At 42.2% G+C, this 24,334-nt stretch overlaps 2 protein-coding genes and 1 non-coding gene across 9 annotated transcripts in view; all 3 read left to right on the forward strand.

Annotated features, from left to right (window-relative positions):
- The window catches only part of FAM136A (family with sequence similarity 136 member A), a 98,889-nt gene that overhangs the window by 26,333 nt on the left and 48,222 nt on the right, over window positions 1-24,334 (forward strand). The gene's annotated exons all lie outside the window — the stretch shown is intronic.
- Window positions 3,349-3,419, forward strand: TRNAG-CCC (transfer RNA glycine (anticodon CCC)). The gene has a single exon. It is a non-coding gene; the product is annotated as a tRNA-Gly (tRNA).
- TIA1 (TIA1 cytotoxic granule associated RNA binding protein) lies at window positions 3,718-24,151 on the forward strand. Of its 7 annotated transcripts, none has more exons than XM_063311514.1 (13): window positions 3,728-3,918; window positions 6,890-6,986; window positions 10,237-10,335; window positions 11,098-11,152; window positions 11,326-11,358; window positions 12,551-12,638; window positions 18,194-18,269; window positions 19,821-19,929; window positions 20,311-20,406; window positions 20,492-20,576; window positions 21,813-21,936; window positions 22,218-22,357; window positions 22,959-24,151. In XM_063311514.1, the coding sequence occupies exons 1-13, from the start codon at window positions 3,893-3,895 to the stop codon at window positions 23,104-23,106; spliced, it is 1,176 nt and encodes a 391-aa protein (XP_063167584.1). In that variant the 5' UTR covers window positions 3,728-3,892; the 3' UTR covers window positions 23,107-24,151. The 7 variants fall into 7 exon arrangements, with proteins under 7 accessions (XP_063167589.1, XP_063167588.1, XP_063167584.1 ...); XM_063311513.1 differs by having other exon boundaries at window positions 3,730-3,918; window positions 22,215-22,357; XM_063311516.1 differs by lacking the exon at window positions 11,326-11,358.

The raw sequence follows: 24,334 nt of genomic DNA on the forward strand, positions 1-24,334 counted from the left end.
ACCGCCCGCCCGGCCGCCCCGCGGGACGGGGGGATCCCTCGCCCGGACGCCCGCCCGCCCGGCGCCCCGCCGGTTCTCCCGGCCCGGCCTTGGGGGGACCAGAGCCGGGGAGGAAGCGCAACGCCGGGGCTCAGGCGCTCCTGGAAGGGTCGTCCCGGGCTGCGGCCAGGGAGGCAGGGGGTCCGCTGCCGCCGCCGCCTTGAACGAGCTCGGGAGGGGCTGGCAATTCCTCCCCATTTTGGGGCGGGGGGTGGGAATGGATCGCTCGGCTTGGGTGATTGATCCATCCTCGATGCAAACCAACCCCAACCCCGAAACCCTACTTGGAAATGTTTCTAAATTCTGTTTTTTCCCCCAGGAATACAAGGTGGAAAAAATGCCCGATACAACAGTGTTTCTCAACGTTGGCCACTTTAAGAGGGGTGGACTTCAACTCCTAGAATTCCCCAGCCAACAAAGCTCTCTGGAGAATTCTGGGAGTTGAAGTCCACCCCTCTTAAAGTGGCCAACGTTGAGAAACACTGTGATAGAGTATGTAGGAAAAGTAGTTTGAATTTTTTTCTTCTTGTTGCCTAGATGCTGAGTGCCTTTTCCTCTTTTCCCCTCCAAGCCTCTTTTGCTAGGCGGGGGTTCCAAACAGTAATCTCTTCCCACCCCTGCCATCTCCAGAGGGTGCCCCTTTCCCCTTTTGCTGCACCACCTGGCCAATGAGCCATCCCAGTTCTCCCGCCAAAGGTTAAAGTGAGTCCTCTGTACCTAACCCAAAATACACCCCCCCACATTCCAATCTCCAGGACTCCCTCTCTGCCACCTTATTAAATGCCAGCTTGTTGGCCTCCCTTGCTAGGTCAGCAGGAAAGCTGCCTGTCTGCCTCGAATGGAGTCAGGAATTGATATTTCTTCTGCAACACCATTCCCCAATTCCCCCATCTTCTGGTTCAACCCACACAATCCATCACAGATCTCAGAGCTCACCCCAGTCTTGCATGGCCTGCCTTTCTTCCACAGAACACACTGAAGGGCAGCCTAACAACCCATTGTCCCAGCAGCAAATTTGGAAGGCCCCATGGAAAACAGAAGGCTCTCCTTGGTAGGATGTCTATGGTAGATTGCCCCTGCTGATGGAGGTTCTATCTTGCAGACCTTTGCAAGGGAAAAGAAAGGCCTGCTGGATCCGTCCTGTCAGATGCCTGTAGAATAAAGGAGGGAGGCTTGGCTTGGCTTTGGCGTTCCCATTGCCCCCTGCATGCTCAGAAGAAGAAGAAGAGGGGCTGGTCAGTGAAATAGAGTTGCTCCATTTCTAGACTGGACGACCAGGAGGCAGAACCAATCACAGGTGAGCACACCTTCCAGGTGTGAGGTTTCAGCCGGCTTCTGACTCAGAAAATGAAATTCTTTCTGGGTCAGAAAGGGAACCAGAAACTTACCAGGCAGAAACCGGGAAAGCAAAACCCAGAAGTGACTCAGCAGCGCGGGAGAAGTTACAGACGCTGATTGGCCAGTCTTCGGAGGAGGATTTGAATCCTCCAATCAGCGCACAGGAGACATGCAGAAAAGCGCATGAAGGAGAAGGCAGCCCGATTGGCTGCAGAGGGAAACAGGTGCGCAAGGGATCAGCATAAAAGGCAGACGCACAAAGAGCAAGCTGCCGGAGACAACTGATCCTTCAAGCTCGCAGCCCCAGCAGAAGAGTCCCTACCTGTGTCAGAAACCTTGTCTGTAGCCAGAAGAGAATCAGAGCCTGCGTTTCCTATCATTGAGGACCTTCCCGCTGTGCAAGCTGCCATAGAGGAACTTCTTCCTGCGAATCTGGCAATCTCAGCCTCGCGTCCAGTTCCGGACCTCGCCACCACCATTCCGCGCATTCTAAGAGCGTTCCCAGCCTTGTTCCTACCTCTCAGACTAATCCAGGATCTCCAGTCCAGCCTAGTTGTACCCCAAGCTTCCAGCCTTGTCCAGGAACTCCAGTCCAGTCTTATCATGCTCTGGGTTCTCAGGCTTGCCCAGGATCTCCAGTCCAGTCCAGTCATGCTCCAAGCTCTCAGCCTAGTCCAGAATTTCCAGTCCAGTCCGGTTGTGCTCCTAGTTCTCCATCTTGTTTCGAATCTCTAGCCCAGACAATTCTGGTTTCAGGTTCCCAGCCTTGCCTTGAGTCTTCAGTTCAGTCCAGCCCAGCCTAGCCTCCAGAACTAAGCCTTGTCTAGAGGTTCCAGTTCGGTCCCACCTAGCCTTCATGTGCTAGTCCAGTTCGGTCGGTGCTCCAGATTGCGGACTCTCACCTTCAGTTCCAGTCTTGCCACACTTCCTAGAATCATCCAGTCCCACAGCTTCAGTCAGCGAATCCTGCCCTGCGGTTCTGCCACAGTGTGATCCTGCAACCTTGCCTGTTCTTCAGTTGTTGCCTGGGTGGTCTTGATCAGAAACAGTCTTACCTCATTTATCACATGGACTTATTGTTGTAAATAGTTGTCTTAATAAAGAGTAGTTTTGATGATAATCCTGTCTGGCCGCCTGATAGTCTGAACAGGACACCAGGTTCAGGGGCTGTGCAAGCTAAAAATAAATCCTGGATAAAAATTGGTCTAGTGGTTAAGGCACCAGGCTAGAAACCAGGAGACTGTGAGCATGAGGGCTGGGTGACCTCAGGCCTATCATTCTCTCTCAGCCCAACTTACCTCACAGGGTGGTGGTTGTAGGGAAAGGAGGAGGAGGAAGGAGTATGGGGTACGTTTGCCGCCTTGAGTTATTTATAAAAAAAAATAAAGGGATAGAAAATAAATAAATTATCCACTGAATGCATACTCTGGATATAAGCCTAGCACCATGCTCTGGCATGTCCATGAGGGTGAGAAAAAGGTGGGCGTCGTGCCACTTCATTCCAAGCCTCTGAACAAGAATCTGCTCTCTGCTAATCTCCAAGATGCCTCAGAACTTTTTTTTACATGCGCCTACCTTACAGGGTTGTTACAAGATTAAAACAGATTGTGGGGGGAACCTGAGGGTCACTAGAGGAAAGGTGGGTTATAATAAGTGTAATCCATGTTAATGAGGCCTGTGTAGAAAAAAGGCCCAGGAGGGGAGGTAGTCTGATAAAAATTAATAGGCACTCCGAAAAGGGGTTGTAATTTTTTAGGGCAATTGGGTTCATGTGTGCTTCGAAGTAATTCCTGTTGAATTTAACACACTCAATTCAAAAGTTTTCCCATCTATCGATTAATTGTCGCTTGTAAGGTTTGGAAGGACCCATTTGCAAATGGTATCCAAGTGCCCATCTCCAAACTACGTTTATGGATGGGCTGCTCTTTTGTCTCTGGTTCCTAAACGATTTTTTCGAAATATTCCTCAAGCGCGCCGCTGGTGTAGTGGTATCATGCAAGATTCCCATTCTTGCGACCCGGGTTCGATTCCCGGGCGGCGCAGCCCGTTTTTTCTCCTCACTCCGCACCTCCTTTTTTAGCGCGCATTACAAAATCCGCATACTTCCCCCAAACACTGACTTAATTCCATTATTTTCTTTTACAAGAAACAAACGAAGCCGTGCCGGGTTGCGAGCTGTACAAAGCACCACTGCGCACGCGCTCCAGAGAGGTCCCGCGAGAACCGCCGCCCGAAAGGGGGCCTCGAGGGGAGGTAGGATTGGGGGAGCCTCATGGGAGGCGGGGCTTCCTCTCGCGCGAGTGCGCTGGCGGGAGACGTGGCGCATGCGCGGAGGCGCCTTTCCGTCGGCCGGCCGGGCCTCTCCGCCCAGCAGCGCCATCTTGGGAGCACGGGCGGCGGGTTCGTTGTCCGTCGGGCCTACGTGTGGGCAGCCCCCCTGCCACGCGAGTCGGCCCGCAGGTCGCCCACGCCTGACCGGAGCGGCCGAGGCGCTGCCGCCGCCTCCCCCGCCGCCATGGAGGACGAGATGCCGAAGACGCTGTGAGTCGGCCGGGAGCCCCGCGCGCGCAGGGGGAGGGCCCGGCCACGTTGTTCCCGCTCCTTCCGGTCGCCAGGCCAGCGCGGGCTCCCAGGAGAGGCCTCGGCTCCCCGCCGCGCGTTGCGGCCTTCCTCAGCCGACCACCCGTCGCCCCGGGCCCGTCCGGGAGGCCCGTCGGGCTTGGGCCGCGGCCTCCCGGGCTGCGTCTGCCGCCCCGTGATGCTGCGGCGGCGCGCCGCTCCCCGCCGCGAAGGGCTGTTTTGGAGCGGGGTCCCTGCGCGGGGAGCTAAACGAGAGGAACCCCAGCCCACCTCGCAGGGTTGTTGTTGCTCGTATATATGTGGAAAAAGCTGGGGTAAAATAATAGTAATAGTAGTAGTAATAATAATGGCGGCGGCGCGCTTTTCTGCAGGGGCGACCTTCCTGGTCGTGCTTCGCCTACAGTTTTAAACCTCTGCACCGGGGAAAATTCTGAATTTAGAGCCCCGCTCGCAGGTTCCCCCCCCCCCGGTCGTTTCCAACTTTCCCCCCCTCTCCCTTCTCTTTCCTGGCCCGACCCTCCCTTGTAGCCGGTTCTGCCCGTGGAAAAGGGTCCCGGGCGACTGCTCGGTTGCCCTCCCTGACAAGGGAATGTCCTGCTTGTCTGCCCTCGTCCAACCCTTTTATTACGAATTCGGGACGTTCTAGATACGGATCTGTCTCGGATGAATCGCATTCACCCAGGCTGGGTTATACTGCGTTTTCTTCGTGGCTTTGCAGAACCTGCGGGGACCCCAGCCCACTTTTTTGTAAGGAGATGCGAGCCCCTAAAACAAAAAGCACCCCCCCCCTTTCTGCCTGCTGTCTCTTTCTTCGGGCTGCTGCTTATTTTGCCGAGTTGGGTACATCTTGCAGGCCGTTAACCCGCGGCTTCCTTCTGCATGAACCATAGTTGAGGGGATGTTCACCTGTCCTTCTCTGGGTGCTTCCCACCTTCTGAAGTAAGAAAGGTTACCCACCAAAAGGCTTCATCAAAGGCTCACCTAAACTTTTTTTTTTTTTAATTCTTCCAGGGCTGTTAAACTACCAAATGCCTTGGTTTTATTCTGTTGGTGATTCCTTGCTTAACTGTTTCCTAACTGAGGTTTTAAAGTATTTTTCTTTGCTTATACTGCCTTCTGTTCTGCTGTTTTTTTCTATGCTAATTCTGTGTATATTCATATTTTGTTTTTAAGATTATGAATTTTCAGCATTTTTTACAATATTTTGGTAAACATGGAAGCATATGGCATCCATTAATGTGAAAGTGCTCCTCATAGACTCTCCGACAGAAAATATGTTTCAATCCTGAACTCTCTCATGTTAAAGATATTGTACACAAATGATCTTATTGACCATTTACTTTCTTGTTGCTTATGCTTACTAGTTTTCTCAATTACTTTGGGCTACTTCATTTAAGCATCATTTGCAGAGTTGTTAATAATTTTGTATTAATTAGTCACAGTATCTGGAAATAATTAAATAGATAACACATTAATCAGGATTCAACAATTAATATTTCATTTATTGTCTGAAAATTTAAAATATCTCACACATTGTATGAGTTCTGGTCTCTCTTGGACAGCCTTTGCTAACCTAATACTCTCTAGCAGTATTGGACTTCTGCCCCACATCTGGAATAACTCTGGGTTCATGTAGATTGCTGTAGCTAGAAGATGAGGTGTTATACACAAATACTACTAGTCAAACTTATTAACAATTTAACATATTTTTTTGCTTCAGGAATAACTTACAAATTAAAGTTATAATGTACATTAGTTTAAAACAAACTACCAAATATAAACTATGGTGTTTAATCAATTACTGGACATAGAGCTTAGAACAACAACTAAAAAAATCGACCTGTCTTTGAAAGGACTTTCTAAGTTCTTCATAAAGCTTGAGACCTGTGAGCATAGCTTTTACATATTATTATCCCTTCTTCTTTTGGCATAGCCTCAGTGTTTCTTTTTACCAGGCAAAGGCTCATTTGAGAAGGAGGTATTACAATCCAGCCACAGGGCATTAAATCAACTGGGTATGGAATCATATCTGTAACCTGTGGAGCAGCTTTTAAAATAGTCAGTACATTGTGAACTGAGTAGCTTTTCAAATCTTATGTTGAATATATTTCAGCAGAGTTATCTGAAGGCCACAAAGCCTAAACAACAATAACCAATTCCCTGTCTTTGAACAGGAGATGCCAGTATTGTAGCAATGAAAGCTTGTAAGGGAAAGCTTGGAAAATATACTCTAAGTTGCAATTGTAGCCTGGTCCTGTAGGACCAAAGCTGTGCCCAGCAGTACCAGTGGATTGTTGATCTAGAAATGAGCAGCCTACATACTTGGAATAATTTCATATTTTTCAGTTCATATATAAGTACTAACTAAGGTGGAATCGTTTCTGAAGAGTATTAAAAGTAAGGCAAACATATTAATAAACTTGTGAGAAGTAATTGTGCAACTAAAATTTAAATTCACAGAGGCCATCAAGGACAATTTTTCCATTGTTCTCTTTTATTTGAAGAGTGCAACTTAGGGAAGTGACAAAGCTTTGATAAAGGAAGGAGTTAATGGTTACCAGTTGGCAACTATATACATACAGAGCAAAAGAAATTCAAATTTAAAAACTGAAACTAATATCTTAAAGATAAATACTCATAATGTAAGATACTTTGTGGGAAAATACTACTGAATTTCCTAATATGTGTATAATATAAGGATTTATTTGCACAGCCTTCGCTCTGCTGTTTTTAATTTTGCTGTCTTTGCTCAATACAGATTTTCAAATCAGAAGCCAGAGAGTTCTTTGGTTTCCTTCTCACTGTCTTCTAAACACCCCATTCCTATAAATAGATGTTTTATTTATTAGTAAGCTGTGGTTACTACCAGTTGCTCCCTCTACTTCCTTTTTGTTATGGAAGACTTACAAGCTTTAATGCGTTTGTTTTACAGGTATGTGGGGAATCTGTCAAGAGATGTTACTGAAGCCCTAATTCTCCAGCTGTTCAGTCAGATTGGACCATGCAAAAATTGCAAAATGATAATGGATGTAAGTTGATAATAGATAAGGGTTTTCCATATGCATAGAATTTGGTTATTGGTCAGTCTAAAAGTATAGAAAACACGCGCATGCGCGTCCGCGCACCCCCCCCAATGGAGCTGTTCCCTTCAGAATGAGCAACAGTTTGTAAATACAGAATATGCTTAAGAAATAGTAAGAAAAATAAATGTAACACATAAGATAAAATAAATATAGCTAAGCCTAGTTTACATTAAACCATTCGTTATACTACTTGATACCTTTATTCTTTCAAACCCCCCATTCCAACACATACATTGCTGTTTGCTTTTTAAATTTGTCTCTCTCTTTTTTCAGAATCTCATTAAGTGTTTTGGACTTCCACTTACTCTCGTTCATTTTTCACGGATAGATGGTTTTTAATGATTTTATCATTCTTTCTATATGACAAAACCACCTCCACACACTACTTTCATATGGCTCCTGTTTTGTATTTCATCCATATTCATTCAGCATCCATTCATTCTTGACCTTGTCTGTTCTTGTTAGGTGAGTGTTAGTTAAAATTACTTAACGCGTCTTAAGTAATCTATTCCTACTACATTCAACAATATTATGTTTCTCCTGTCATACCCAACTCTCACTTCCGTGTAATAAGCAGACAGAAACACATACTATACGTAGCTGTTTTCCTGCATTTGGACAAACCTTTTCACTCCAGATCACATTCATTATCTTTCTACCTACACTTGCACAATATAAATGCTTCTCTAGCCCTTTCCCCATCTTTAGCAAACATTCTACTCTTATACATAAACTTACCTATTTATGGTAGTTTTTATAATTTGCCGCTATTCTTTACGTTTTCCGTTTCAAATGCAATCGCTTTGGTTCTCAGAACATTAATTTTCGGATCCATACTCCTTACATTGTACATTCTAATACTTGCTGCAAACCATTCAGGTTCTCAGCCTGTAATATGGCATCATCTGCATAAAAAGGTAAGCACATTTATGCCTGTGATCAATGTACTTCTAATGTCACCATAAACATTCCTCATACATTTGTCTATATGTGCATTAAAAAGCCAAGGGGACTTCATGCCGTTTCCAAAACAGTATTATATTCCTGTTGAGACTGTTCTGCATTTTGCCTTGGTTTCTTTCACTACGTTCTTTGCAACTATATTTTTCTCTTTTTTTGCAGTAATATTCTCTTACGTGCGTTTTTGTTATTCGCAGCTGCTGCTATTCCTGCATTCCATTCAGTGGCCTTTTTTACACTTCCCATCAGCGTAGCTCCAAACACTTCTATGGCAATTTGTAATACAAGTTTCACTCTGTTCCAAGCAGCTTCCACATCCTCTTTCCTTACATTCATTTTCAATCAATTCTTCAGTATTACTTTATCTTCCAGTACCTTTTCACTGAGGCCTTGTAGTTTCTCTTCCTGCAGTTGTTCTACTTTCAGTGTCATTTCTTTCAAGTCCATTTTTCACCCAAGGCACGCTTGAGACTAGCGAAACATCACCTCGCATTCAGAAGATCTCATCGTGTCATTAGTCTTTCAGTCCTTCGTCATCAGCAAGCACATCAATCATACTTTCGGATTTATGTCCATTCCTTTGCAGTGTGTACCAGCAAATAAACAAATGCTTAAATGAGCGGGCCTTTTTCTAAGCAGGCACTGACTGCGCGCTCACCGTTCTCATTGACCCTCGGGTCTCTGAATAGCTTGGTTGCTTTTCCTGCGCGCGCTCATCGTTTCCCGCCCATCCGTCCGTGTCGCCTAGCAGAATACTTTTTCCCTTGGATGGCATTCATTCAGAATGTGGCACATTTCCCCTCCAAATTCATCCCGGGTTTGTCCGTTGTCTCTCTCCGCTGGAGTGTGAGGTGCAATACTGGCAAATCTCTGGATTCCTACTTTCATATGCACAAAGAGCAATCTAATTGACACTAATAATAGTTTCTGACGTTGCGGTCTTTTCCTTTATAATTAAATCCAGGCCTTTACTTCACCCTACATCTATTTTCCAACTCCATGAGATCAGAACTTTTTCATTCAGAGCTTTTACATCCTTCCCCTTCCACTCAGTTTCACAAACAGACAACCTACCTGTTTTTCTTTTTTTGTTTGTTAATTCATGCTCTTAAGTTGCAATCTTCCATTGCCATGGTCAATACCAGAATTCACATATTAGGATAGAAAATAAGTAGACCAAATAAATGGCTTCAGTTACTGTGCCACCTAGACCTGATGGTGATAAGGCTGGTGCTCGTCAGTAAACGTTAGCAAGTATGCCGCAAAAAGCCCCATTTTACCTCAAGCATGTTCACACATTTAGCAAATGAGCACTAGTATCTCTGATTTAGAGAGGCCCTCGCGAGCCAAGTTACTACATTCCACTAACCAGCCGGCACATGTAGGGTGCCGAATCACCTTCAGAACAGTAAAAAATAATTGATAGGTTTACTGCTTTTATATCATAAAGGTTATTTTAATATTAAAGATATTTAACATTTATTCATTTAATTTTTATCCCGCCTTTATTATTTTTATAAATAACCCAAGGCAGCAAACATACCGCATACTCCTTCCTCCTCCTATTTTCCCCACAACAGCAACCCTGTGAGGTGGGTTGGGCTGAGAGAGAGGGACTGGCCCAAGGTCACCCAGCTGGCTTTCATGCCTCAGGCGGGACTAGAACTCTCCTACCACGCCTGATTGGCTCTTGGGCTGAGAGAGAGGGACTGGCCCAAGGTCACCCAGCTGGCTGTCATGCCTAAGGCGGGACTAGAATTCACTGACTCCTGGTTTCTAGCCCAGCACCTTAACCACTAGACCAAACTGGCTCTCTAAATATTAGTTTAATATTCTAACTCTAAAAATTAATTTCAAAGGTTTGTGGGATCATTTGGAAATACTGTAGCCCTGTTGAAGGAAAGGATAAAATAAATGAGATTAACAAAGAACTTAGTAGAAAATGTAAAAGGAATGTGTGTTTGTTAAAAAATATCCATCAAATTTAATGATTCAGGTAGAGATGTATAGGATTGCACTTTTAGCTTACCTTGGCCCTTAAAAAATAATACATCTATAATTTAAGAGGTCTAAAACAGTTACTCTTGAATATTTTCCTTTGGGATTAAATTTTACTTTCTATGTTGATATTTTAGTGTGGTTAGACTGTACCTTTAATATCCTTCGTCCAAAACCAAAACCATCACAGAAGTTAAGAGGGACAGCCATGACCATCTTTTCTCCTCTGTTTAAGCAGACGGCTGGAAATGATCCGTACTGTTTTGTGGAATTCTATGAGCATCGTCACGCAGCCGCAGCTTTAGCGGCAATGAATGGACGGAAGATAATGGGTAAGGTAAGCTCTCAGGTCTAAAGGGGACATGGAGCAGAACTGTGGCTTTAAATAGATGGATGAAAACATATTTTAAAAAAGAAGAAAATCTAAAGGTAAACTTTTATACTGTTTGAACCTTGTATATTGTAGAATTGAACTATGAGTTCTTAAAGAACATTTTGAAATAAAGCTGCATGATGACTTTACAAATGAAAACTTGGAGAAAGGCTATAAAATCCTTTAATTGTGCTGCATTTGGAAGGACAGTAGCTTGGCAAAATAAAACATAAGGTTAAAAAAGAGACGACAATTTAAGAACTAACCAAAGTTTGTGCCATAATAAATGTGCTTCATTTGTGTGAAAGTCTTGTTTCTGATAAACCAAGTAAATGCTAAATACAGCAAAGTAATGTTTTAATTACTGCGAAACCTCAGTGTAATGGACACCTTTTAGCAGCTTTTGGATGCCGTGGATGAAATGTTTGCCTGGACTTTTCCCTGAAGTAGTGGATAAGTCTGTTGCCTCTGAAGTAGTCCAGATGAGTCAGTTAAATTTATGTTAATGTAATATTTGCAGTGACTTATGTCATTTGTATAATGGTGTAACACAGATGACATAAATTGCCATGAATGACATGATCGCAGTTCCCTGGACATCCCCCCCCCCCCGTTCATCTATTAAATCACAGTTTCACTATGTAATAAGTCAAATCACTGAAAAGATTGCAGATTAATCTTTGTTCTAACGTTCCTGCGTATAATTCTAGTAAATATTATTTCTAGGAGGTCAAAGTGAACTGGGCAACAACCCCCAGCAGCCAGAAGAAAGATACCAGCAGTAAGTCCCTTCCTATTCTGAGTCATTACTCTTTATTTGCACAAAAGTGTTTTTAATGTTAAGCAATAAGCATCATGCAAATATTTGCCCTATTATTTTGATCATTATCCTAAGATATTATTTAATGTGTTTGTGTTAATAAACTTAAGAACAAATCTAATCTTTGTCATCAGGTAGTACCGTTGTCAACACACTGCGTTCACAAGGTAATTGTATCTTCTTAAACATAAAATGAAATCTCTCAGGGGTATCTATTCACTAACCGCCTGAAGCTGTTGGGGGGGTGATTATGTTGTCGCAAGCTCTCTGCCGCCTCCTCCTCCTCCTCCTCCTCCTCCTCCTCTCTCAGATGGATCAGGATGTGGACTGTGCCGACCTGTAAGCCCCGTGGCCCCCTCAGGCTCCGGTCGTCCCCGCTGCTGCGAGGGGAAGGCTGCCGCCTGCGCTGCACCACCACACTTCTTGTGGCCGGTCAGGTGCTCCTCCAATTGGATCTTCCTTCCCTCCTGTTGCCCGGCAACCCAGGGGCTGCCTCTCTGCTTACCTGGCCTGAGAACTCTGAGACCTTTGGGGAGGATGTCAAGGGAGTCTCGCTAAGGTGGTGCTGTTGCAGCGCCAGGTGTGCCTCGAGACCCGTTAGAGGTGCGGCTAATTGAAGTGGGCTTTGTGTGACTATGAAGAACCTCCTTAGATAGGACGCCTGTGTTTCGCCAGTTCTTATGTAAATGGCTCTAACCTAAATTGTGAAGGGATTACTCTTTCCGTTCTGTTGCCTTCAGTCTTAGTTCACTTGCTCATGGATTTCACATACTTTGAATTCACATGGATTCACATGGTGTAAAGGCTGGGCAACCAAAACTGTTGGCTTTTCAGAAAACTGTCAAATACTTTAACATCAAACTGTTGCAATGCAAGGTATCTTTTTGACTGTTCTTCACAAAATATGACTAAGATTGAGCTATGTGTAACTTAGGTTCTCCATAACTGGTTTGTGTAAATCTTACTCTCTCTTGCTCACAGAACCAGTAGATGCAGTAGCTTTTTTAAATCATAAGTAAGATAATGCTAGTACTACCAAATAAAGCTACAATGTATTTTTGTTCTGGCTCCTAGCTAGATGAGCATAGTTCTCATGGTATTTTCTATTATGAATAATTACAGATAACATAAAACGATAAATGTTAGTTTTATGTAACTTTCTATGCTTGTGTACTGCCATGTCTGCTGATGGATATATAATAAACAATGTTGTGTTTTGTTATCCGATAGGTAAAAAAAATCTAGTTTTCATGTAGTTTCCACTTGTCTCGAAATCAGTACAAGATTTTTTAAATTACCATCACCTGTACTTCTATGAACACTCTGCAAACTTGTACATTTTTTTCTTTTCTTAATAAGACCACTTCCATGTCTTTGTTGGAGACCTCAGCCCAGAAATTACAACTGAAGATATAAAAGCAGCTTTTGCCCCATTTGGAAGAATATCGTAAGTAATGTCTTATGTCAGATACTGGGGGCAATCAAGTGGTCAATTGAAGGTAGTGAATAGAGTGTTGGCATATTAATTTATATTCTCTAAAGGGGAATATCTTTTTGTACTTACTCAGATTGTCATATAATCCAGTTAGTTTTATTAATGGTTTATATATCTAGTATTTTAGAAGATGTGTACGTTTTTCAAGACATACTATTTTAAAATCTTTGTTCAATTATAATTTAGTACGTGTTCTGGGATGGATTCTCATGATAAGTATGGTCTCTGAGTGTCTTCTGAGGCATTGTATAGTCTCATTGAAGCAGCTTTAAAATTGATAGGTTTCATAGAAGATATGGCCTGCAAGATTTTGGCTTTTTGTGAAATGGGTGCTCTATTAAATAAAATAAACTAGAAATTGGTCCTCAGCGTAGTGCATTTCCGTTGCCCTTGTAGTTTGGAAAGTGGATCAGAGAACCACTTGTTGTTTCTACAGAGAAACACTTATTTTATTTAAGATTTTACTGCTGCTGTTGGCAAGGATGTCCAGTTAAGCTAGAGTGACATGAGAACAGTGTATTAGTTGTTTAGTCAGTCTGATTTGAGTACACCCACCAATGGTTGAATAAAAATCATAGTAGCTTGAAAACCTGATTTCTGCATAGAGGTTAATGTAGAATGTTAAGAACTGATTCCTTAGTTTGGTAACTTGTGCAGACCTGCTGAGACACGAGGAAGATGAGTGTGTCTCTTGCTTATTCCTATGTAAGAGTGTCCTTCCATTTATTTGTTACTGTTGCAAACCTTGTATCATCCACACTCAAATTAACTATTTTGAGGACTGAGAAAGCCAAGGACAACTTGTCTTGTATGCTAATCTGATTGCCTGTGTCTGCGCGGCATAGTTGATCAGGGAAATGGTCAATCCCTCCGCGGTAGCAGCATGCAATCACATAGCTCCTGGTGAGGTTGGGAGAAATCACCTCCCCACTGCTACACAGTTGGCTCAGAATCTTTCATTTCTTGCAGCTTTTTTTAAAAAAGTTTTAAAATAAAAATTTAAAAATCCTGATGGCCCAGTGCAGGATTAGCAGTAGTACAGATGAAGGTAGGAGGCACATCCGCTCTTTTTGGCCCTGTTTCATCATATGTGGCCTGAGCAGTAATGAGCAAAGTGGAAAATGGGAGGAGATGGAGTTCCTCGAGCAGCTTGTCTCTGCTGGCAGCAGGGTGAGAGAATGCATTCTCTTGTCCCTGTTTGCATGGGACAGCATACTTGAAGAGACTGCTGAGCTCAAATAACTTAGAGGCTGTTTTGAGCAAAAACTAACACTCTCTAAGCCTGCTGCTGAGTTGAGTTGAGTTCCCAAGAAGTACAACCCCCCCCAGCCTAGTTAACGCAGGGTTCAGCCATCCATTTTGTATGGGTGGTGAAAAGAGGCTGTCTGTCCTTGCCCACAAAGCAGTGAGGAAGATCAATGAATGCTTCCCTTCCCAGGGCCTGTGTTCTAGCATTACGTGTTCGTGAAGGTCCCATCAAACAAAAGTAGGATCTGTGACCTCGCCTAGGCCAGCGAAAGGAAGAATGAGGCTGTTTTTCCCTGTCCATGGAAATGCCTTTCTCTTGCCGCTGTTAGGCTCTGTGACGGCCCCCTCTTGTCTTGGGCCTAACAAAGTAGAGAGCTGCAAGATGTTTTTGCTGCTGCGGGACTGCTTGGTCTTAAAGGTCCCCAACCACCTGCGGCTTTGGGAATGTTGGAAGTTTCCTGCTGGCGCCCTTAAAATAGCTGTTGTGGTGAACATGGCTACCTTTTCTTCAGAAAGCAGATGGGTGACATTCTTCCTTCCACCCCTCTAAGATTTGCAAGATGTTCCCCTTCCATCTTTGCCTCTCCGTCTCTCCGCCCCCTGCCCCAGCCAAGAATTGCTCCAAACAAGGCACTAAGCTGCAGCCATCTTAGAGGTAGTTCCTGAGGCTTGTGTTCCTTTTCTTTGCATCGTCACCCTAACCCTTTCTGTCTTCAGTGCTTATTTAGCCACGTGTATATGGATGCCTATCTTAAACTACTCTGGGCAACCAACAAACAATACATGAAAAGCCACATTAATGAAAAACAAATAAAAAACAATACAGAATCCAGTTAAGAATAACCATAGTACTCCTACAGTACAACAATATAGTAAATATTCTGAAAAAAAAGAGTGTTGTTATTTTTTAATTAAGTAGCAGTAATCCTGGAGCATGCCAAGGGGTACCATGCCAAAAATTAAAAGACTTGACTGCAGGCTCTGATTTGAGAAAAATTATTGCTTCTGGGGGGAAAAGGAAACTTGTATCATTTTCTAAAGAAACTTTTGGCCAGAGGTTATTTTTAGTAGTCTTTTTCCTAAAGAAGAACTTTTGCTCAAAATATTTTGGCTGCTAAGGTTCAGAGGCAAAACGTTTAAGGGTAGGCGTTCTTCTGAAATTTATAAGCTAAAAATCACTTCAGTTTTTGTTTAAGAACTTTTTAACATTTATTCTATAATGTGTTGAATACACAGTTTAAAATTTGTTATTTGTTTTATCAGCTGCAGCTGAAGTATTAGATTCATGACCCCTTTCAGTGATCTACCATTAATGCAAATGAAGAGACATGAGGGGCACGCGTGCTCCAATCCCACCCACGCCTCCCTGAACGTGGTACGGAAATAACCACAGATGACTGAGCTGCACCGGACTGCCATGCTCATGAACACTAGCCACGTTCAGTTGCATGTGGTTAGGGTTCCTCTTCAGATCTTCCACATTAACATGGGGAACCTATGGGGTGGAGGAGGGGAGTGCATTCCCCCCCCCCTTATGTTTGTAGGCCTTTAAAGAGTACTTTTGCTGAAGTCCCCATAGCCCTTAGTACCGAAAAGGATGGTCTGTTCTTGTTTCGGAAATAGTTGTAAATTTGATTTTGATTCTGCCTACAAGACAGAAAGAAGATGAATAAGTGAATCTACAGTTGCTGCCCTTAAGTTCCTCCTCATCAGGTGTCTGGCCTATTTCTGTTCTAGCATCTGCTGGACATGCATTTTATTCTCTTTTGAGACCTGAGATTTTCAGGGTGGCAATTGCCTTTTGCTGTAAGTGGTGCAAAATGTTTCTAGAGATTGCTTCACGCAGCATGCTAAGACAGAAACCAGTGTTCACAAACCACAGTGGCTGGATTTGCACAGCAGGCTAAAAAAAATACAAGGATATTTAGAACCTGATAATGGCTTGGTTCGTGGACTTGCCAGTTGAGGGCCTAAAACACTTTCCAGAACAAGTTAAGTTTAGCATTTAAGTTTCAATTTCCACAATTGTAGCAGCTCTGTTTTTAACTTGATAAAATTGCAATCTACTGACAAGAGTTAACTTAAAGTTCTGCTAATGCTGCGGTGTCAGTCTGCACTCAGGTTCTTGCAGGTGAAGGCCCGTCTGCTACCCAGCCCAGTGGGCTTCATTCTAAGTGATTCTGAACAACTGCGTTGAGAGTTGACTGGTTTATGCCTTAGAATGAGTGTGTCGGCTTAGAGGTAGGAAGGGCAGAATACACATTGGGAGCTGAAGAGTCTCCACACGGACCTTCTCAAAATCCACTCCTCGAAATCCACAGCCTCTCTTGCCCCACTAGCTTGTGGCCCAGGATTACCCTGGCAGCGTGCCGGTGCTAACCCTAACCAGGATAGTAGGGTGTGTATTGGTGTGCTTGTATTAGGTTAACAGCCCAAACGCTTGATCCTTCCCAAGCCACCGAAGGAGACGTGAAGAGAAAGAAGGAACATCAGAATATATTTAGGAATAAAACCTTCAAGCATAGCCAGCATGCAATCTTTCAAGTTTCCTTTATTTAATTCAGAAAGTAGAAGAAAATGTACTTCACCTGTTATTTTTAATAGCTGAATTATAATGCTACATATTTAGTATGCTGAAAACGTTAGAGTATTTTATTCTCATGAGGGGTGGCTTTCAATTTCTGGGTGAAAATAATTTCTGATAGTCTACTGGTTGTTCCAGAAAGAAGTATTAATTTGAATAATTTAGTATTTGTATGAAGGTTAATGTATAATTAGAACAAATCAGTAATTATATACTTCTGTGTAAATGCATTTATCCCATTAGGGTTTGACTGGCATGTCCATGTGTTCGTGGTTTGGGTTCTTATTTTTAAAAATGATAGTTAAGAGTTAAGTACAGAGAATCATCCATGTCATTATGAAATTAATTGTTCCCCACTCTGATTTAGATGACTAAAAGTTCTGAGGCAAAGATCCATTTCTTTGGTATTCTTCTGTTATTTTCTTTCTTATAGAGTAATATATTTAATGATCTTGACATCTAGTTGGCTGTTTCAGTGATTTTCCAATTCCTTAGCTCCTTCCCTGTATCTTAAGTGCCTTAAGGTAGATACTGAAAGTCTCTAGAAATTCTTTTGAGGACTATTTGGCATCACATGAAGCCTCTTCTAGTGTTATTGTATGGGACTGTGTCTTTCGGGTACCCTGCATGGCCTTCTCCCTGGCTTTATTCTGTGATTGTGTGTCTGTGCGTGTCAAGTGCCTAAATCATGGGGGTTGGGGAGGGTGAAGTTGGCCTGCGTGTCTAAGCATTCTCAGTAGTGCACCCTTAATGCATAAATTATCTGAGATGCCTTTGATTAATAAAAATGGCATTTCCACCATTGGGGTTTAGCTATTGTAGCTGGGTCTTTGTCTTTTTTAACTCAATCTCAAATAATAGGGCTCTGGTTATTTTGCAGAATGTCTCTGAAGAATGGACAGCATTGCCATGGCTAACTGCAAGCTACAGTTCACAGTGGACAAACGTTGTAGTTTTTCTATTTACTTTTATAAATTTTTACTTTATATACTTTGTAGTTTTCAATCAGTCCTGTATGATTGTTAATTACGAATGCAGTTTTTAAAAGATTATTTAATAGTGTATAGTTTAAAAAAAACATGTTAGTGTTTATTTTCTTCCATAATGCAACCATTTCTGAAAATGTCAATTTCTCAAAATTTACAGCTGCCCAAGTCCAAAAAGGGGGTAACGAATTGACCTGAGAAAATTAAAGAATTCAGTTAACAGGCGACGTATGCCTTTTAATTCCTATTTTTTCATTTTTTCTATTTTCTATTTCTAATAAGTAGGTAGAATGTGTTGGCCAATAGTAAGTTTATAAATTGCATGGTTCAAGAGAGCCTGTTGCTAATATGCTAGTCAGCTACATGCCCTCAGTTATTCCTTTGAATAGCTGCTTTGACCATGCGTAGTGTTTTTAACAGTATATAAGAGCATTGAACTGTGAACCAACGACTGTAAAATAGTTGTTTTTAAAGCTATTGATTTTGCATGTTTACAGAATTAAGTTTAATTTTTGCTATCATGTGATAAGACTTTAGTAAAGGGGAGAATTGCTTTGACTGTATATTGCTGGTGCATTTAAGAAGTTCATTTTATTAAAGGAGAAACATGAGAAATGAGCTGCGTGTGAGACATTTTTACTTGGATTCTGTTCAGTTGATGCTTAACTGGCTTTCTCTTTCCTTTTTAGGGATGCCCGAGTTGTTAAGGACATGGCAACAGGAAAATCAAAAGGATATGGCTTCGTTTCTTTCTTCAATAAATGGGTGAGTTACTGCATTTTGATCTGATGTTTTTACTCCAACGCACAACTAGTCAAATCTATCCAGCAACTACTACCAAAGGCATCACAGTGAGGCTGATTGTGATGAAATGCTAAAATAGTTAGATCTGGTTTATTTCAGAGGTTTTACGGTAGTAAACTGTACTGTGTTACTAATAATCCAGAACCTGAAAAGATGATTAACAACTCTAGATATAACTAAGTGATTTTTCAGCAGTACAGTTCCGGCATTGTAGCTTTCCAGTTGCTCCAATTTCACAAGACTATAACATTTTGTTGTGACCATCCTAATTCATTCACCACCACCACTCCCCCCTGAAGTATATGAAGAGCAGGCTTTCTTCTGGTCTCACTCTGGTACAAACCTGAACAAGATGTCAACTTAGCGTTTATGCCAGTTTGGGGATGGTGTTCTCAGTGAAGCTGCGAGGTTGAGAGACTGAAATGAACTCTGCATGTTGAGTGGTCTGCTTCACAGACAGATGATACCTAGGGCATGTGTAAGTAGAACCTTGCACCATTTGTTAAAGAAAATGTGGGCAGGGCACTCTTCAGGCAGAAGGGTGTTTGCTTAAATTGTTGTATTTGGCTCTTCTTAGGCAGTTTCAGTTCTTGAACTGAGCTATCCAAGGGAGAATAATGGATTGAAACTGGGGTGCAGTGAAATAAGGCAGGGAAGGGACTGAATATCATTTGCCCCATACCCGGTTTTATTTATTTATTTATGTGAAAGATACCCTCCCCCCCATCTGCTTACCACCATTCTGATTGATGGATTGTTAGCTATGTGGCTTGAGTAAAGCACTCCCTCAAAGCTGCTTTGTGAAGCAACGTGGCCCCTTCACTTTGCAGCACCTCCTCTGTTGCCCAAAATCAGCTTTGCCAAGTGCTACTGGAGAATGTAAGGAAGAGCCACTTCATTGGAGCAAATCAAAGTCATCTCATACCGGCCTAACATACATTACCCCACATTATTTGTTTAGGTTATAAATTATTGTGGAAAAACGGGATGGATGGATGGATGGATGGATGGATGGATGGATGGATGGATGGATTTCAGTCAGTCAGTCAGTCAGTCCAGGCACAAAACAATATGGCAACTGCAACACTTATCTTTGTTTGGTTTTGGAAGTAGTGAGCAATCTTATCTTCATCTTCTACAATTTAACACCAAATTGCCTGCAGTTCATAGAATTTCACTTCTGAATGCTTGTACATTCAGATTGTTTTTTAAATAGATACTGCTCTTTTCAGAAAAGAGGCATAATCTTAAATCAGTCTTCATCTGTTAACGAATTATTTTTGTGATAAAGTTCATAAAGTATCTGGGAAATGTTGCAGAGAATGGTTAGCCACAAATAAGCCCTTTGTAAATCAAAGTGATATAATTTGATTCCTCTTTGTAAATTTAAAGAAGAGGCTTTAATTCTTTAGATGTGATACTTCAATAAAAGTTTATGACAGGCAAAGATTGTACTATGATTTAGTATTATCTGAAGGGTTTTTTTAACATTTTTTTTCTGGACTTGGGTAGGATGCAGAAAATGCAATTCAGCAAATGGGGGGACAGTGGCTTGGTGGAAGACAAATCAGGACTAATTGGGCAACACGCAAACCTCCAGCTCCAAAGAGTACATATGAATGTGAGTATTTTGGCTTTCAAAATACACTAGGTATTTCTAGCTATAAGAAACAAGAATTTCTGAGTCCAGACGGGCTGTCCTGAGCTAAGGACAAGTATATCCAATTAATGGGCTATTTCTAGTGGGTGGTAGATTTGATTCTCTAAATAGAATTTCAGAATAGGCTTCAAATTACTATCAGGCTTAGATTGTAAACCAGATATTTCAGAGACTGAAATTTATGCCGCTTACAGATAATTGTAAATCCTTAGGAGGGAGTGTGATTATAAAATAGTCTTCTAAGTGTCATTTCTTGCATTTCATTACTATTCAGTATTTTTAGACATCCTTGCTTTATTGTGAATAAATCAGAGACTGGTAAAAGCTTTGTTTTTTATATAGCAAATGCCAAACAACTCTCCTATGATGATGTTGTAAATCAGTCCAGTCCAAGCAACTGCACTGTGTATTGTGGTGGTGTAACTTCAGGGCTGACAGGTAGGATATGTCATCAATTTAGAGGGACCTTGTGAAGGACAATTCAGGTGCACATTCTGAAGTCATTTCAATCTTCTTTTTGCAGAACAGCTGATGCGCCAGACATTTTCTCCATTTGGGCAGATAATGGAAATTCGAGTCTTCCCAGATAAAGGGTATTCCTTTGTGCGGTATGAAAATATTTCTCTTTACACGCCTGTTAGTGTTTTAAGAAGTTCCATGAATCCTTCTCCACACAATTACGTTAATGTGCTACTTCAATAAATGACAATACATAAATAAATGACCCACAGAGACACAGATGTATATTTTAGAGGTGTGCAAAATGCTTTGAATGCAAACTCTTTCTTTCAAATTTGAAAAACACGGAGACTCTGGCAAGTGCTACAAGCACATGGGCCAGTGTGAGGAAGTAGGCTGAAGGGAGCCTTCCCTTGCAGCACTGGGCCAGAGCGAGGCCCCTCAGATGGTTTCATCTGGGCAAATCACGTGGCTGCCTTGTTTCAGCAAAAGGAGTGATGTTACCTCTGCAACCTAAATCACTTTGTAAAAGCAAATCTCTCTTCACCCTGCCCTAGAAGCGACTAACTGTATTATTGTTACACAGAATCAAGTCACTTAGTCGCCCAGTGAAGCTTCGTCTAGCATCTGCTTATTCTAGATCAGTGATTCTCCACCTCAGCAATTTTGAGATTTGTGGGCATCAGCTCCCAGAATTCCCCAGCCAGCATGTTGGGGAGTTAGGGTTAGGATTAACCCTTTAACCTGCACATCTTAAAGCTGCTGGGGTTGAGAAACACTGTTGTAGATATACGTATAGAACTAGGAAGAGGAAAGGGGAGGTAAGAAAGTGAAGACTGAAAATGGAGGAAGAAAATGGGATTTAGAGGACAATTGGAAACAGTAGAAAGGAAAGAGAAGTACAGACATTTCCTTCTTTCAGATAAAACGGGGGTTTCCCAAATGTTCATGGTAATCTAAGAGCTCATTAAGTGAGACCAGATACTGTTACAATCTTGCAGTCGTTAAAATAAGGCCTTTATATTTTGTACTACTCAGTATTTTGCATTTGATCTGGACATTTTAGCTATTAAAATCATAGCATCGGAAGAGTAGGACAGTCTATTCCCGTGATGCTGCGTGGTCGACGGTTCGTCAGACTTACTGTGTGCGTGTGTTGTTTATGATGGCCACCCGATTTCTAGTGTAGGGCCAGGGCAGAGGATGTGGCTTTAGATTCCGTCTTTCAGCTGGTCCTCAAAAATTACTTTCCCTGCTGTGTCTCTTCCTTGTGGACAACTTATGCATATTCATATTATATGAAGGATTGTTGCGTCATCTTTAAATCTACTGGCTCGCTAATGAGAGTCTGTTTTGCTGATCTACTCCCCTTGCATGCCTTGCAGGTTCAATTCTCATGAAAGTGCTGCACATGCAATTGTTTCAGTCAACGGCACAACAATAGAAGGACATGTTGTGAAATGCTATTGGGGCAAAGAAACTCCAGATATGATAAATCCAGTTCAGCAGGTAGGAGTCCTTTGCTATTCCCCGTTCCCCAAAAATTCTGAAAACTACCACGTGGATATTTCTTCCAGAAAGATGGACCACAAATTCCTTTTCCTTGTTACTCATTTGTAGCCTGGTGACGGTAGTAGGAAGTTGGGTAGAAGTTGGCCATCGTTATCAGCTGTAGTGAAATACCCAACATGCACTAAAATGATTTTGCTGTGCTTTACTAGGCCTGGATTGCAAGGCAGCTTTGCCTGTGTTACATGCTAACCTTGGATAATAATTAACCTTCTCAGCAGAATCAAGTGGGATATCCACCACCTTACGGGCAGTGGGGCCAGTGGTATGGAAATGCCCAGCAGATTGGCCAGTACATGCCTAATGGTTGGCAAGTCCCTGCCTATGGAATGTATGGACAAGCATGGAACCAGGGATTTAAGTAAGTATTGGTTGAATACAGGTTTTCTGCCCGTGATGAAAATGGAAGCACACGTGTTACAGCGCTGTTTGTCCTTAACATGCTCAGAGAGTATCATTACATGCTTGTTTGAAAGACAGCATTGGTGTCTTCGCCAGTTAAATTATTCTTATATATTGGTAGGTTGCATACATAAAAGGGATAAAACACTAATTAAACCAGCATTAAAATAAGCATACTACAAAATTAGATTGTCCTTCCAAAATAGTAAAATGAATCTCAGTTCTACCTGGATTACCAGACAGCAGTAAGTTTTATTCACTGCAAAGGTTGATTCAATAAACAGCTCTTAGAAGCTAACAGCAATGGAACATTTTGATGAACTGAGTGTGCCGTGTAGAATTAAAGACATATCAGCCAGCAAACACACACACGGTTCATAGTTACTACTACTTTAGTCTGAAAGTGTGAAGGGACTACTTAAGGCGTTCAGGTTGATAGAACGTCGTGGTCCTGGGCTACCGGTGTTGGGGAAAATATACCAGAAGTGCTCAGCCTGATTGCTCGCTGTTGTCTTACCATAATGCAAGCTTTGTCTAACCTCATTTCCTCTTCCGTTCAGTCAGACACAGTCATCTGCAGCATGGATGGGTGCAAATTATGGTGTGCCACCCCCTCCACCGCCCCCACCACCACCACCCCAGGGGCAAAATGGAAGTGTTCTAACTAGTCAAACTGGATACCGGATGGCAGGTTTTGAAACACAGTGAGAGGCAGAGAAGGACTCTGGAATAGAACAACTGTGGCTTTGAGGCTGTACGGAGCATTGTAAAAATCCTTTGTTTACTTAAAAAAAATCTATCCAATCAAGTCAGTGCAAAAGTCAAACAGTATTTATTTTTAATCATGAAACTTTGTTGTTGTCCACACTTTTTTTTAAAAGACACAGGAAATACTAGATGCTGGATATCTGCCAACTTTTGCCTTCTTTTCCTCTTTTGAGATGTGTTTCTTAAGATCCATGTTTGAAACACAACTAATGCAGGGATTTCTGCCACTTTTAGTACAGTGGCAGGAGATTGCACAATATCAAACCTTTTTTTTTTCCACTGAAGTAGTATGCAGTCTAGTTTGCATTCCTAGTATGACTTAAATGTACATGAAAGAAGTTATACAAGAGAAAAAAGACACGCCAAAACTGTGTGAATTCTGGGGGTTTATTGAAATCTTCAGCTTGTGCACAATTCTGTTTTAAAGAGAGCCTGTTGTATAAAGTGTCCATCTCGCTTTTGTTATACTGGGATTTCAAATATAACTTATTCGTTTACATTATTTTGTATCTAAACATTTTTCGGAAAGTGGTTTTTGCCTTACTGTCACTATTAAATTATTAAGTAGGAGTGGCGGTGGGGGAGTCTGAATGCGTGCAGGCACCTGGTGCTCAGAGAATCCAGCTCTGTTGCTAGGCGCAAGGATGTGCCTGGGGAGGGTCCCTGTTCGTTGACTCAGAGACCTCTGTCTTCACTGATGAACTTCAGCCCAGTTCAGATCTTACTAAAATGTGACATGTTCTTAGGAGCCAGCTTTTTTAAATCTGTCCGTTTTTACATTTACATGTATCCTTTATCATGTAAACTATTTTAGCAAATTAATATTTTCACAAAAGTCGCTCAGCTTTTGTATGTCTCCTTTGAAAGAGTAAGAGACAGAAAGACCTATATGACTTATGACTACAATTTAAGCTTTGACTTTTGCATGTGAATATCTAATACACTGTTAGACTTTGAATAAACAGTCATGCTCTCATTTTTCAGAGATGTAGAGAATACATTGGTCTTAACTGTTAGCAACTTTTTACTCACGTGGAGTAAGTCTGACTTGATTTAGCATGTACAGATAGAGCTATTAAACTATATAGCGTGTGTATCAGGCCAGGAGTAAAAAGAATGCTCCAACTGAAGCCTGAAGGACCATTTCTGAATTGTTCAGAGGCCAAAT

The sequence above is a fragment of the Candoia aspera genome, chromosome 9 (assembly GCF_035149785.1).
Source record: "Candoia aspera isolate rCanAsp1 chromosome 9, rCanAsp1.hap2, whole genome shotgun sequence".
In the NCBI taxonomy this organism is placed as follows: Eukaryota; Metazoa; Chordata; class Lepidosauria; order Squamata; family Boidae; genus Candoia; species Candoia aspera.

Coding starts and splice junctions, on each gene's coding strand:
- TIA1 (XM_063311513.1), top strand. CDS start 3,893: ATGGAGGACGAGATGCCGAAGACGCT. Junction 11,153..11,325: donor CCAGAAGAAAGATACCAGCA/GTAAGTCCCTTC, acceptor CTTTGTCATCAG/GTAGTACCGTTGTCAACACA. Junction 22,358..22,958: donor GCATGGAACCAGGGATTTAA/GTAAGTATTGGT, acceptor TCTTCCGTTCAG/TCAGACACAGTCATCTGCAG.